The sequence below is a fragment of the Osmerus eperlanus genome, chromosome 4 (genome assembly GCF_963692335.1).
Source record: "Osmerus eperlanus chromosome 4, fOsmEpe2.1, whole genome shotgun sequence".
In the NCBI taxonomy this organism is placed as follows: Eukaryota; Metazoa; Chordata; class Actinopteri; order Osmeriformes; family Osmeridae; genus Osmerus; species Osmerus eperlanus.
The window spans coordinates 13,904,310-13,918,796 of NC_085021.1; the positions used below are offsets into that span (position 1 = coordinate 13,904,310).

The window sequence follows — 14,487 nt, forward strand, 5'->3', positions numbered from 1 at the left end:
AGTCTGGCTAAAGTATTAATGACGATCATGTATTATACAGTTATGAAGGTTTAATCCTGACCTGTGGTGTCGCCAGGCTTGACCTCTGCCTCTAGCTCCAGGGTGATACGTGTCACTTCCTTGTTGGTAGGGTTACGGGCACGTCGCCCTTTAGCCTTCTTAGAAGAGTCACATTTGAGGTTGACAAACGTCACCAGGCAGTTAGTGCAGGGCTGTCCACCTCCTAGAAACACAGTCTTACTAGTTCAGTTACTGAGATCTGAGATCGCAGTCAATCATGGGTTAGTAGTGACTTCAACCGGTTAAAATGTGATCTGTCCTCATGAGAAACCACCATAACAACATAAGAGTTGTTGAAACACAATGACACGGCCAAGTCTTTACCTGGCCCCAGTGCCCGGCCCCTGTCCTCTGCCCGGCCAGTTAGCTTGGGGTGGAGGTGACACTTGGCATCTTTGATCTTGAAAGAGGCCGTCTGCTTCACTGGAGGGGCCAGAGTCTCTACAGACAAACAGAGCAGAGTGGATGGGAGGGTACAATTGACCTTGACTTGGACCAACGTCCGCCTCTGGCTGTGTGCTTACCAATGCAGCTGTGACTGTTGCTGGTGTTCAGCCTGGATGCGTTCTTGCCCCGGAGGATGGGAATGCCACAGCTCACAGAGTAGCTGCTGTCAGACTCTGAAAACAAAGCCAGTCACACAGTCTTACACATTCACTGCACACAGTGCATTTGATATTGGTCTGTGGTTAGTCTGTCAGTATACTTAGAAAAGCTTGTGTCAGTCATTCACCTGCCAGATAATGAGCTTTGGAGGCGCAGGTGAGGGAACAGCTTTCTTTCTTGCCCGTCTTGCTGCAGGTCAGAGTGGCTTTTGGAGCCACAAGTCCAGACAGACATTTTACCAGCTCTAAGAGGAGCATCATAAAAGACAACATCACACAATCATACAGTTTTATGACGCTGAAAGACCTATGAGAGTGTTATCTTAAGAGCATTGTGCCACTCTGTCATTGTGTTGTTACAATGTCAATGTTGAGTTACAGCTTTTCAGCCACTGGATGGCAGTGTTGTTCCATACCGATGCAGTCTTTCTTGTTCCAGTGGAGCTTGTATCCAGGGGGACAGGTACACTCGTAGCTCCCCAGCGTGTTAACACAGCCATATTTACATCCACCGCGGTTTATACTGCACTCGTCAATATCTACAAAGGAACGGGATTCAGACGATGACAATGCAAACACAAACCCCTTGCTTGCTCACTCGCTCGCTCACTCACTCAATTTATATATCCATTCTTATATCCCTGTAAAGTGTGTGAGAGCCAGTACATGTGGCTGGACTGATGCTTCAGAGGGCAGTATAAACAGTCGAGTGAATGTGTTCTGATGACTGTAGTTGCAGAACCTCTGTGAGGCCAGCTCATCTGATTCTGTCAGTGATCCCATCTAGAGAAGATGAATGTGTGTTTTTGTAAACACGCTTGATTGCTCATTTGATCTTTAATCCAGGACATGTGATATCACCCCACAACATTTCTCAGTTGGAAATTATTTCCTCTCTAAAGCTTTGCGAGGCAGAGTTGGAAGCAGACTACAGAGAGGGCTACATTCAAAACCCTTTTTGACACAAACAATAACACACACACACACACACAAACAGTCACACACAAACAGTCACACACACATACACACGCACACATGTCGACACACACAAGGAATCAAACCACTCCAAACCAGATGGAGCTGGGGCATGAGGCAGAAAATGACTTTATTAGAGAGTGGGGAGGATGATGGAGGCCAGTGTAAGTGACGGAGAAACCAAGCGAGAGGGTGTGAAAGACAGACAGGGATAATGTCCATGATTGATGATGTGGCCTGCTGATATACAATGTTCTTCCCTGTCCAATTCAATTATTCAGAGTGAATAAAAGCAGTCTGCACGCCTCCTCACTCCCAGATGGAGATGATGATGACTTCATCAGGAGTGTTTGGCTGCTGTTACTCTGCCAGCAGCACTCAGCCTGTCAGACGCGACGCGTCCTTGCGGATGTCTGACCTCCATGGCAGGCAGCCCCATTTGAATAAGAGAAAAACACAGAAAACCCCCTCGAAACAAGATAATATGGAAGACAAGCCCTCTCCTATCTTTTGATTTTCACGCCTGCGATGAGCAGAGCCATCGAGTTCACTCTCCCTCTCTCTTTGTAGAAATGCTCAGAGGCAGTGAACTCTTTGGGAGCAGGGAGAAGTTCATGTCAAATGAGAGTGTGAGGGAGGAAAGAAGAGGATGCCTTTTAGGCGCTGATGCTGACCTCATGAATCAGCAAGGCCTGTGCCTGCAATTCTTTCTCCAAGTCATATCAACATCTGTGATGACATCCATGTGCCAAGCCTGACACACAGGCACAGCACTGGCCAGCTGGTCTGAGGATAGAAAGTCTATACGCTAATAGGTCTACATTATTGGCTGCGGGGCCTTGTGGAGTTTCTCTTTGTTTGGGTAACAGCACCCTACAAAGTAACGGCCTGTTCTAAGCTTATGGCTAACGTTATGGATGAGACAGAGGGTGTTAGCGATGCTGACATGACTTAGAATAGAGACATTCCTGATCACCCATGGACATATCATCATATCATATGTCATATGTCAAAAAGGATTCCTGGCGAATGCACTGCATGTCTATATGTAGTTTATTTTTGTATGAATGTATCGATTTTTCTGGCAACCTTTCTGGCAACCTTTTACTAAAACACTTAAGCAGGTAGTAGTAAGTACTACTTTTTACTTAAGTATAGTCCATACTTCTTTACTTCAACTTGCGTGAAGGATGTGTGTACTTTTGCCATCTCTGCCCTCAGCTCACGTCTGGGGGCAGACTACAGGTCCTCCCAGTTTCCTGGGCAGCATGGGACCGACTCAGGAGAGGTTGTTTGGGGTGAGCCCATTGTTAAGTTGTGAGCAAGGGATGTTTCAGGGGTGTTTGTCTATATTTCTGCTGATGCACCAGACAAGGAAAAACATAGCCTTGGTCACCCCTGGGAGAGGGGGCAGGACGCAGGGGCAGGACCGTAAATCTCTGGGTTATCTAACAGTTTGGATGCCGGGCACAAGGAGGATGGGGAAGTCATTCATCACCATCTCTCTACAATAGCATGAAGGACTCATGCTAGCCCAGCGACCATCTACATTCCTTACCACTCCATTTTCTAGGTTTACATATGTGTTTTTAATGATGTATATATCATGTTTTTTACCCTCATGCACCTAGTATTTGCAACATTGCATTTCCTAGAAGCTACAAATACTGCTGTCATAACATTCCTAGAATGGTAGACCTGTCAAAAGCACAGGTGACAGATGCATTGCAAAAGAGAAACCCTTGCAACGTTCTTGGTCTGTGTGCTGAGGGTGCGTGCCATCTCTCTCTGTCCTCCACCTCCCCTCGTGCCTTCAGGCTCTGGAGACTGTGGCAGATCTTAGCAGGCGATACACACGCCATCTAAGGTGACACTGAAACAGGCTGATGAGCTCTGGGAAAACTCCCTCATGCGCCAACCTCCCAGCCCCTACCCCTTTGACTCTCTCCTCCAGGCGTGTAGACCTGAGCTGCAGTTTGGAACACAAAACTCTCTCCGTTGGCTCTAGCACAGTGGGCTGTTCTGGAGCACCAGCAGAGAGCACCACGACACAGTCCCACTGACACATCTAACCCCACCCTCAGCCCCACTCCCAGCCCCACCCCCACTCCCACCCCCAGCCCCACCCTCGCCATAACCCATACCCCACACCCCATCTGCAAGCACTAGACTAAATACTGTAGCTATCTTAGGGAGCATTATTTACCAGACTGCCATGAAATACAGTACACAGAGGAAGCCTACATAAGAGGCTATACTTAGCAGAAGTACTGCCATAATGACAGTCCAAGTGTATTGTGGTGTTCTAAACAAACCTGAGATGTACAGGAGAGAAGTTAGCAGTGAGGTGTGGGATCTAGAGGACGTGTGGTGGACCTGTGATTGATGGGATGGAGAGAGGAATTGAGAGGGGAAATAGAAGTGTCACCTCACCTCCACAATGTGCCAGGCCGTACAGAACATAGCCTTTATGACAGAAGCACTGGAAACTACCAGGGGAGTTGACACAGGAGTGGTCACATGCCCGGTCGAAGGAACACTCGTCGATGTCTGCGGAGAGAGTGGGGAGAGAGACACTGGGTTTCAGACGTGAAGGGAAGAAATCTGTTACGCAATTTCTTAAAACATGTTTTTTTTTTTTACTTAAAAACCGAGCTTTTAAGAACAACAAAACTTCAGAGCTCATTTGCCCGAGAGCAATGTTACATAAGCTCTCAAATAGTTCACACTAAACCAAAATTTTATATTTGTGACAGATTGGACTAGTCATAAATTACAATCAATCAAAAACCTGACAAACCACAATTATAGTTTCTTCTAAATTGATAATGATTTTATGTGGTGTTTGAAGGTGGCTGCCTTCCTCCAGAGTGCAGCACACAGGAAACACACCCTTATACCAGGTCCACATGGCTGTACTTCACTGCTACCTGTCAATCACCTCCTGTCTCCGTTTCACCCCCACTTTAAATGAGGCCTTCATTGTTACTAATGATCCCTCCTCCAGTCGGCTATCTCTCTACCCTCCCGGCCTTAAGGTCTGAGGCCATGTGGAAATCGTTTGTCTAAGACGCAGTCTTGCTTATCAAGGAATGCAGAGAAATGTGAGAACAGAGCAGGGTCATGGTTCTGTCTTCAGAGCCCTGGCCCCCCATGTTCTTCCAGCTCTCTCCCTCATACCTGACCCTGCTCTCTCCCCTATGTTCTTCCAGCTCTCTCCCCCATACCTGACCCTGCTCTCTCCCCTATGTTCTTCCAGCTCTCTCCCCCATACCTGACCCTGCTCTCTCCCCCATGTTCTTCCAGCTCTCTCCCCCATACCTGACCCTGCCACCCCTCCCTGCCACCTGCCACCCACTGCACAACAACCTCTTCCTGTCTATTGTTACCATTTAGATTGGAGCTTGTATGGGCTGAATGGAGCTGCACTACTCCCCCATACATGTTCTCCTGTTCTGTCCTTTCTCAGTACAATGGACCCTAGATCATTAGACCCATACAGGGAGTAAGGAGGCCATTTGGTTTTTGAAGTTTTGAAATGTCGGTAATTAACAGTGTCATGCCCAGACTGCCTGTGCAGAAGGCTTGGCTAGGAAGAGAATGGAGCCTTGTTATATCTTTATAGAGGATTTAATTGGCTAAATTGAATAGGACTGAAATGTTTAGAAGCTCCCAAGCATATCACTGTCTCATCTCTCCCACCATGAGCCTTCTTTTTCTGGTTTTAAGGAACTGTCTTTCAAACACATAATAAAGTCTGATGTATAGTGATGATAGTATACATTAAATGCCAATTAGAGGAACGGGGGGAGCTGAACTTCCCAAATGGAAGTTCAGCTCTGTCTGACACTGAACATCGGGGACAAATAAAAGTGTTTTATATTTTTGATATTTTGTACAGTGTGCATCACTCCCCATGACAACCAGTTCACACCGAAATGTCTCCTATTCTGTCCTCTTGGGGGACCTTTGGTCATCCCCCATGACAACACATTCTGAAGAGCCGGTGCTGGGTAAGGCTTAGGGGCTGACATTACTGATGAGATGTCCTAGGCATTTCACATTTGAAAATGTTTTTGATAGTCTGAGGAAATAACCTAGAACCCTCTGTTGTCAGCCCTATTTCTGGCAGTAAGGACTGCGCGGTACTTAGAGCAGCGCAATGACATGGTGGTGGCTTTTGGCCATGTTGAATGATCCTGTATGATGGTATGGTTGGCAGGTGAGGTATGCAGGAGCCGGGCAGGACGAGGGGTGAGTGTACGTGCTGGAGACCACGACACCAGAGAGGAGGACAGACACAGAGAACACTGGCTGCAGTCTTGGAACTTAGACAGACAGTAACACCCTTGTCTGGCCTTCTCAATCACAGCATCTCAGTTTCACTTAGCTGAGCTATTTATGGGGTGCCATATCACTCTCACTGAGCAAGATGAACATCTAAAAGCAGAGCTACAGGTCACCAAAATATTGTCCTCCTGTCTGACTCTGTTGACTCACTGAGACAAGCTGCCCCAAGGCTCACCTTTCACCTCTGCCTCCCATCACACACAGTCACAACCCACAAGACTAAATCAATGTTTCAACAATAGAATAGTGAAACAAAGCAGGACAGAGAAAATGAAAAGCTGTTTACGGAGAACAGATAACACCCTTATCATAGATGCCCCTTCTTCACCAGAAGACGGGGGATCTGATAAAGTAACTCCCACAATGCCCCCATGGGACTTAGCTTGGGATGGGGGGTGACAGTATGTGTTTGTGTGTGTGTTTGTGTGTTGACAGTAGTGAGGAATGCCTGGAGTGAGTCCAGCAGGCTTAGAGTCCAATCTACACTTCACTACCCCCTGTATACTTTCTTGAACAACACCCTAAGCCCCTCACTCTACAGGCTGATACATTGCAAGTGACAGCTGGATTTATAACGCTTCAATATACTTTCAGGAATAGGTCTCATTAAATCAAGTGTCACTTAATGGTTTGCATAGTTGTAAGATAAAAATCAACAGCTACTCAAATCAAACACACAATTTTACAGTTGTGATTTGATAGATTGATACCATGATTTGAAAGCTGGATAGAAATGTATGCAGAAAAACCAAGATTAGAGTGTGATCAGCAGAGTCGAGCAGTATATTCTTGTTGAAGTTAAACAATTAAACAACGCCTATGGTAGTACTGTTTGGTCTTGTGTGTTATACTTCATTGTCGTTGGGCCAACTACTTGATGCTTGATGTTGTTCGTTCACAGTTTAGAGGTCTCCAGTTGTACTGTTGGTTTACAGCAGGACCTCCTATCCATCTATCTAAAGCCACAAGAAGCAGAATCCCAGGCCTGCTTCTTTGTACCAAGGCATACTGAAATTACACAGTATTCCACATAGGAGTTGATGATACCACATATTATTGTACCAGCTGCACCAACCTGTAAGCAATTTGAAAACAATTACTCTTTTACTGTTGGGCGTGGTCTCATTTAGCCTCTCCCCTGTAACTTGGCAGGTAGAGAGTGATGAGAAGGAGGGTGGGAGGTCAAGGACTGGGAGGAAAAGAAAAGATTTATCAAAAGCCCTTCCCACCAGACAAAACAGAGCGCTCCAGTATTGTACAGCAGTACTTTGTAACACAACACAAAAGCAAATTCCAAGGGCTGTGTAATGAAAAAAACCACAAGGCTGAATTCTCTGGATATTTGCGATAGGTGCATTGCTAAAAACTATTTCAAATTATTAATCTTTTCCGGAGTTGTAGTTCATCGGGTTGTCACATAAAATGACTGCTACTGTCCATCATTGTACTGTGTACATACTACATAGGATGGTACAATTCAAAGCTGAATCCCTTGCATGACGATGATCCATACCAGGCTGGATATTGATTGACCACATCAATAAAGAAAGAGAAAGAAATGCACGTCATCTGTTTTTCCACTGCGTGAGTCCTGCAGTCCTCTCTTTCCAGATGTTTCTAAGAGGGTTGATTCTGCCCAAGACACAGGGGTTGGTTCAGAGCTGTAGTTCTAATTCTCCACACCTGTACTCCGCCACGGCAAACTCTTTATTTGTTCTGCAACTAGTTCCCCGGTCCCCCGCTGAGCTGTGGCTACCACAGGCTCTCCTTGACAAACAGGCTAGAGAGGCCAGAGAGGCCAGAGAAGCCAGAGAGGCCAGAGAAGCCAGAGAGGCCAGAGAAGCCAGAGAGGCCAGAGAGGCCAGAGAGGCCAGAGAAGCCAGAGAGGCCAGAGAGGCCAGGCCAGAGAAGCCAGAGAAGCCAGAGAGGCCAGAGAGGCCAGAGAAGCCAGAGAGGCCAGAGAGGCCAGGCCAGAGAGGCCAGGCCAGAGAGGCCAGAGAGGCCAGAGAGGCCAGAGAAGCCAGAGAGGCCAGAGAGGCCAGAGATACCAGAGAGGCCAGAGAGGCCAGAGAAGCCAGAGAGGCCAGAAAGGCCAGAGAAGCCAGAGAGGCCAGAGAGGCCAGGCCAGAGAGGCCAATGAGGCCAGAGAAGCCAGAGAGGCCAGAGAGGCCAGGCCAGAGAGGCCAGGCCAGAGAGGCCAGAGAGGCCAGAGAAGCCAGAGAGGCCAGAGAGACCAGAGAGGCCAGAGAGGCCAGAGAGGCCAGAGAAGCCAGAGAGGCCAGAGAGGCCAGAGAGGCCAGAGAGGCCAGAGAAGCCAGAGAGGCCAGAGAGGCCAGAGAGGCCAGAGAGGCCAGGTCAGCAGCCAAAACACTCAGGAGGCATGATGCAGAACCACACTTATATTACCTTACCAACAACTGTCAGTCTGAAAGGCTTTAGAATGCCCCAGGATCCTTAGCATCCACTAAATCCTTGCTGTTTGGAGGGAACCACATCAGCCAGAGCAGAAGGGTGGGTTCCTACCTTGACAGGTCCTTTCATTGGTCAGCAATTTGTAGCCTTTCTTGCAGCTGCACTCGAAACTGCCCACAGTGTTCCTGCACACGTGGTCACAACCCCCGTTGTTCAGACGACACTCGTCAATGTCTGGGGAGAGAGAATAAACTGTCAGTTTAGAGGGTATTGTGTGTAGAATGCTGCTTGTGGCTGGGTACCGTACTGGCTGTTTTCCTAAAAGAGATATGCATAGGGGAGTCAATGATTTCCTCACTGAGCCATGTTCTCTAAGGGGTAGGATCCAACCATAGCGTGCCTCATGGGGGGGGGGGGGGGGGGGGGGCGGGTGCAGTTCTGCCTTTATTCATCAATGTGCAAATTTTTTTTCTGGTTGATGTCCGATCGATTTATCATGTGCTCACTGTTGCTTTATTGGTGGCTAGGCCTGGCAGGTTTGGTTGTGGTTCTGATTAAATCTGATTCACGGTTCTAAGCCGTTTGTCTCTGGAGGGAGACCATATCATCTGGTTGAAATAAATGCATCAGAAACGGAATAAAATAATATTCTCCTCTTTCCTTCCTTCTTTCTTTCTTTCTTTCTTTCTTTGTCTCTGTCTCTCTGACTCTGTCTCCCCCTTGCCTGAGAGAGAGCCTCGCCTGCTGTTTCTTGTGCCAGTGCTGTCTGAGTTAGCTTTTCATTTCTTAGTTTTCAGACCAAACTAATAAAAGCCAATGTACTTTTATCAGAGTTGTTAGTGTAATGTTATGAGGACTGGAGGGGAAGCAGATTCCTATTCTTGGCATCTTGGCAGCAGGAATGCTGCTTGTCCAGCACGTCTCCCTCTCTTTGTCAATTTTACATTTTCTTTGTTTGTCCCAAACATTAAAGTAATTAAACACATGTTTCCTCTTTGAATAAATTACATTGCACATGTCAAATGGGAAAGATGAGTCAACCTTCAGAAGTTTAAGATGCTAAACAATGATGATGAAAACCATTCTGCCCTGGTTTCCTGTGCAAGAGGCAGGGGACCAGGCGTGTAAGTTGTACATGTGTCCAGTCATACAGTGTGAAACATTATCAGTGCAGTGGTAGCCCAGTTCTACTGAATCTTAAGCAACATGCCCAGAGGTGAATACATTACATTAGAAGTGTATGAGTGATGGATGTTTGAACGTTGGGTTGTAACAGGTGTAATAGCTGTGAGATGAAAAAAGAGAGCAGAGTAGATGACAGGATTATGGAATTTTGTGACTAACAAAGTGTGGGTTAGGGTAGGTTAACAGTCATTATCCACATGATTGACAGCCTGAGTGAGTGGATTGTACCTGATTGGCATGTGAAAGAGTGCTGCTTGTATGAGGTGAGTGACAGGTGGATGAGGGTGGGCTTGCTGAGGGGCAGTGTACTCTACCTTTGCAGGTCTTGCGGTCTGGTTGCAGAGTGAAGCCGACAGGACAGCTGCAGCGGACGCCTGTGACCGCATCATGACACGTGCTGTCACAGCCACCGTTGTTAACAGCACAGGTCTCTGCCGAACAAGAGACAGCAACAGCAACCATCAGACTGTAGAAAGAACAAGGTCTAGAACTCCTCAACTGTTCCTCCAACCCAACATATAAGAACATGCAAACATTCATTCATTCCAGTATATAACAAGGTTAAAAGAATTGGATTAAGTAAACAAAAGTGGGAAAGATTAGTTCTCTTGGCAACTTAAGGGAAAATTGACTGCTGAGGGCTACAGTTAGAAATCCATCAACTATTCAATAATTCACATTAAATAACACTGAAAAGAATCGATTATATTATGCTATGCATAAGAGACAGGGCAAGAATGCTGAGAGTTTTGTTAATCAGAATACATATTACCAAGCATGTGTGTAAGTGTGAGCAAGTATGTGTGTGTGTCTGTGTTCCTGCTCCCGAGTAAAGGTGAGTCAGGACCCCCTCAGTGTTAGAGTAGGACATCAGCCTCGCCTCATCACGAGGACCACTGCTGCACTTCTTCACAGATGCGCCTCTTTAAAATCATGTTTTTCACGGCTTCGACAACACCTTCCAGGCATTTGGGGGATAAAAAAGCAATTTCAGAAGGCCAGGTTTCTGCGTTAGCAAGACTTATTTGAGGACGAAAGGGTAGTCAGACAGGGAAGGATAGCCAGGTCTTCACCTACAGATACAGTCAAATTCCACTGAGACTTTCACTTAAAAACAGAGGAAAATATGTTCCTCTCTTTAAAGAGCTCACAGTCGTAATAATCTACTGCAGCATCTCCAATGGCTTAAAATAACTCCATTAAAACCCCCAAACCTTATGTACAACTTTCAGGATAATCAGGTGAAGTAGCTCTGTTGGCAGCAGGGATATTGGTCGGCAGTTTATTCACAAACCAAGTCTATTAAGGACCCATGAGCCTATCTCATAAATGGCAACAGCACAGCTGGAGTGGCTGATGGCTTCACCGCAGAACGCTGGCGGGGTTGGGCTGGTACAGAGAAGCCCTCTCACACGTGGCACTGGAGAGGAGGCCCAGCTGCCTCAGTTTCCACACCGGATCTTGCTCCCTATGGGGAAACACCTCACTCTCTTCTCTCTGACATGAAACTGCACAGAAGGTAGCACCCATGACGGGGCAGACAACTACTGTAAACATACCCTGGGACCTGGGGATGTCTGTGGCTCCACAGCCCTGTTTGGGTGCAGGTAGCCTGAGTGAGTCCTACTGCCCAGCCATGAGTGTGTGGCACAGAGTGTTTTTATAAATTGCACACTATGAGGCACTGCGAGTTGGCAAGCAGAGAGAGAAGACTGTCGGGACATGTCTACAAAATGCTTAGTCAGTTAGCAGACAGCCATCTCACCAAACAGTAATGATAATGTGTTTCAGGGGGAAAATAAATATTTATGACATTATGGCATTCCAATAAAAAAGGGGGAGAGAAACACTAACTCTGGTATGCGTGTGGGTTGTGTTTTCTGGATGGAGACCAGGCACATTAACAGTATATTGGGTTGTAGCCCAAAATGAACAGTGGGCAGACTTTCGTAAACACATCCCAATATGAAGGTTGTGACATGTCAAGTGCGAGGTCTTTATGGGTTCCATATGTTAATGTGATGTGAATGCATCTCACTCTACAGTATAGCAGAAATTGTATGATGTGATGACTTGGAACATATTTTACTAATGGGATGACTGACTTTTCATTGACTGCCAATCCAACACAATTAAGGTTATAGATTCTTATGGACATGGCCGTAGTTATGGCTTGGTCCGCATTTACATTCAAAATCCCCCAAAAGCTCTTATAACCCAACTCTACCAATGCACAAACAAGGTTTATTCCAGTACCCAGTCAGATCTGTTACAGCACTATAGCTACGCTGGTGTACTGTACATCAAAAATCAATGACTATTCACCCTTTAAAATAATGGGGCCTTAAACGGAACACACACCAACAAGCTACTGTATAAGCTAGGCCTACATACAGTTCTGTATGTGTGGAGCCAACAGCAGTCATGCAGTCAGTCACTTTCTAGAGAGAGCTGCTGACTGGATAGAGAATGAGATCAAGAGGTGAAGGCTTTTTCAGTAACAAAAAACACACGTGATCAGATGCTAACCACCACTAGTTTTCAGCCTCTTTGAAATCAACAGGGGAGTGAAGTTATGTCATGGCTGGTTGTGTCCATGTCTGGCCTCATTAGGTAGCTGTAAAGTTTGGCAGGCCCCCTGCTATGACCACACGCCTCCATGGTAACAACTTGTTACTCACTGTTAGTTTTATAACAATCATTGTACCGCCTCCAACCTTTCTATCTCTTTATTTGTAACATTTGTAACAGAGCAAGTCTAATTTAGTCATATTTCTTTGGTCTGCCAATGTTTGAAATATTTAAATGAATTCGATTTATGTATTTATTTCCTTGTCATCTTTGTTACATCACAATAGTATCATTAATCCGGAAAATTGGGCTAACTTGCTTTCACTGACTATTCAATCAATAGGGTCATAAATATTTTACAAGATTATATTTATCATAATATGGTAATTTCAATTATCCAAATGTAAAAACAATATCTGTGAAAGAGTAGTACTTTCATTCTTCAATTCTGGAATACATTGTATAACAAAGACCATACTTTCCAGGCACATGATGACTAGCAAAAGTGCTATTTTGTGTATAAAACATTTGGTCCAAGTTGACATGAACCATGAGAGGTGTTGACATGAGAGGTGTCATGTGTTCCATCATCAGAGGATCAGATCACGGCCGGCCTTCTGGCTGGCTCTCAGGAGCTAATACCATGCCAATGGAGCTTCAGCGAGGCTAAGGAGATGTGCCCGATTCAGCCCAGCACACTGTGGTGCAGCTTAGTCCATGCATTGCAGCTGATTGAAAACACAAATAAACCCAGAGCCCTTTGGCTGGTTCTAAAGAGCCATCACAATAATTGGATAAGAGAGCCTTGGGCCTTTCAGAAAGGTCAATACATTTCTAACTCAGTCATTAGTAATACACCTACTATGATCAATCAAAGGGTACTCACATTCTACAAGGGTCATTCACAGATATACTGTCTAATAGGGAAACACCTAGTGATGGAAACTCTTAAAATGAAGGACACTGATGGAAATGAAAGACGCTGATGTTTTGATACTATCAGGTTTATACTGTAATCTGCTATGAAGAGTTCATGTTCTAAAGATCTCCTTCACCAGCTGGGTTTTAAAAAGGCATGGTGTGACATAGGCAGCCACCATTGTTATTGAAATGGCATTCACAGAAGGAAGAGGAAGATGGGGAGGTGTCAGGGGTCAGGGGTCAGAAGGATGATGCCCCTCTGGGAGGGAGGGGACTAGTCAGCATGTGATAGGTTAGTTTTCCCCTCCTCCCAACACCCAATCAGGACCCCCACAGGGGAGTCAGAGGAACAGAGATATTTACCATTGGAAAACAGCTGAGGGACTGCCGGGGGCTGGACACTCCTCTCCCCTGCACACACACACACACACACGCACGCACACACGCACGCACATACACACACACACACACACTTACACACGCATGCATTCGCACACACATGCATTCACACACACACATTGCAAAAACACTGCTTTAGTGCTCTTTGTTAAACCATTTGCCAGAACACCTGTAATCAAGACAATGTAAGCTGCAGTGTTGATGTATGTGAGCTTGCTGGTATTCTACAGAGTATGTGTAAGCGCATTGTGTTGCCTTCTGGTATAAAATGCGCTATATAAATAAAGTTGTATTTGATTTAGATTTATGTAATACATACTGTACCACCCCATCCCTCTGATCTGGGTTACACATTCAAACAATCAATAAATAAAGACAAATTTGACAAGATCTGGCCAAATACTGTCATGATTAGCTTCAAAAATGGCGATGACAGATCTTTATCAATAGAAAGAGCGAGGGTGACACCTCAAGGAAAAAGTTGCATTTCCTAAAATGCATTCATGCAAACACACAAACCAGGCAAAGTTGTTGTTTTCAAACTAGCATTAGTATAAACTGTTAAAAAGTTATGATAGAAGAAAGAAAGTTTGCAGCGTTAAGTAGGCAGAAAAGGGATAGCCAGACTCATTCTCCCAGACTCAGACTATGGGCCACTTTGCTGTCAGCCATTCAATGGGATGTTGAGTAGTCAAAAACTATAATGTCACTGCTACCCTGGTTATCCAATCATGACTATGATGTCAGATCAGTGATTGATAACAACTCCATGCCCCGCCCTACAGTCATAGAAACCCATTAGAAGCAGTGGTACTTCTTTTCCTTGTCTAGGAGACCGCACAGCATGCAATGTTTACATCCAATGCCATAGTAACCCCAACATGACTCCATCCCAACATGCCCTACCTAAAAACCATGCTTCTAGCCTACGCAGAGAGACAGGAAGACAGGGTGCTGTCATATGCATTCCAACACACCACTATACATTGTGAATACATGGACCACCCGA

At 45.7% G+C, this 14,487-nt stretch overlaps 1 protein-coding gene across 4 annotated transcripts in view; it reads right to left on the reverse strand.

Annotated features, from left to right (window-relative positions):
* scube3 (signal peptide, CUB domain, EGF-like 3) overlaps window positions 1-14,487 on the reverse strand; it is a 57,032-nt gene that overhangs the window by 5,268 nt on the left and 37,277 nt on the right. For 2 of the 4 annotated variants that reach the window (XM_062459317.1, XM_062459318.1), the window contains exons 7-15: window positions 13,443-13,490; window positions 9,902-10,018; window positions 8,514-8,636; window positions 4,074-4,190; window positions 1,082-1,204; window positions 794-910; window positions 585-680; window positions 385-501; window positions 62-223 (exon numbers count right to left, since the gene is read on the reverse strand). In XM_062459317.1, the coding sequence (XP_062315301.1) occupies window positions 62-223; window positions 385-501; window positions 585-680; window positions 794-910; window positions 1,082-1,204; window positions 4,074-4,190; window positions 8,514-8,636; window positions 9,902-10,018; window positions 13,443-13,490 (1,020 nt within the window). The remainder of the gene's footprint in view (window positions 1-61; window positions 224-384; window positions 502-584; window positions 681-793; window positions 911-1,081; window positions 1,205-4,073; window positions 4,191-8,513; window positions 8,637-9,901; window positions 10,019-13,442; window positions 13,491-14,487) is intronic. The other 2 variants (XM_062459320.1, XM_062459319.1) reach the window with 1 other exon arrangement.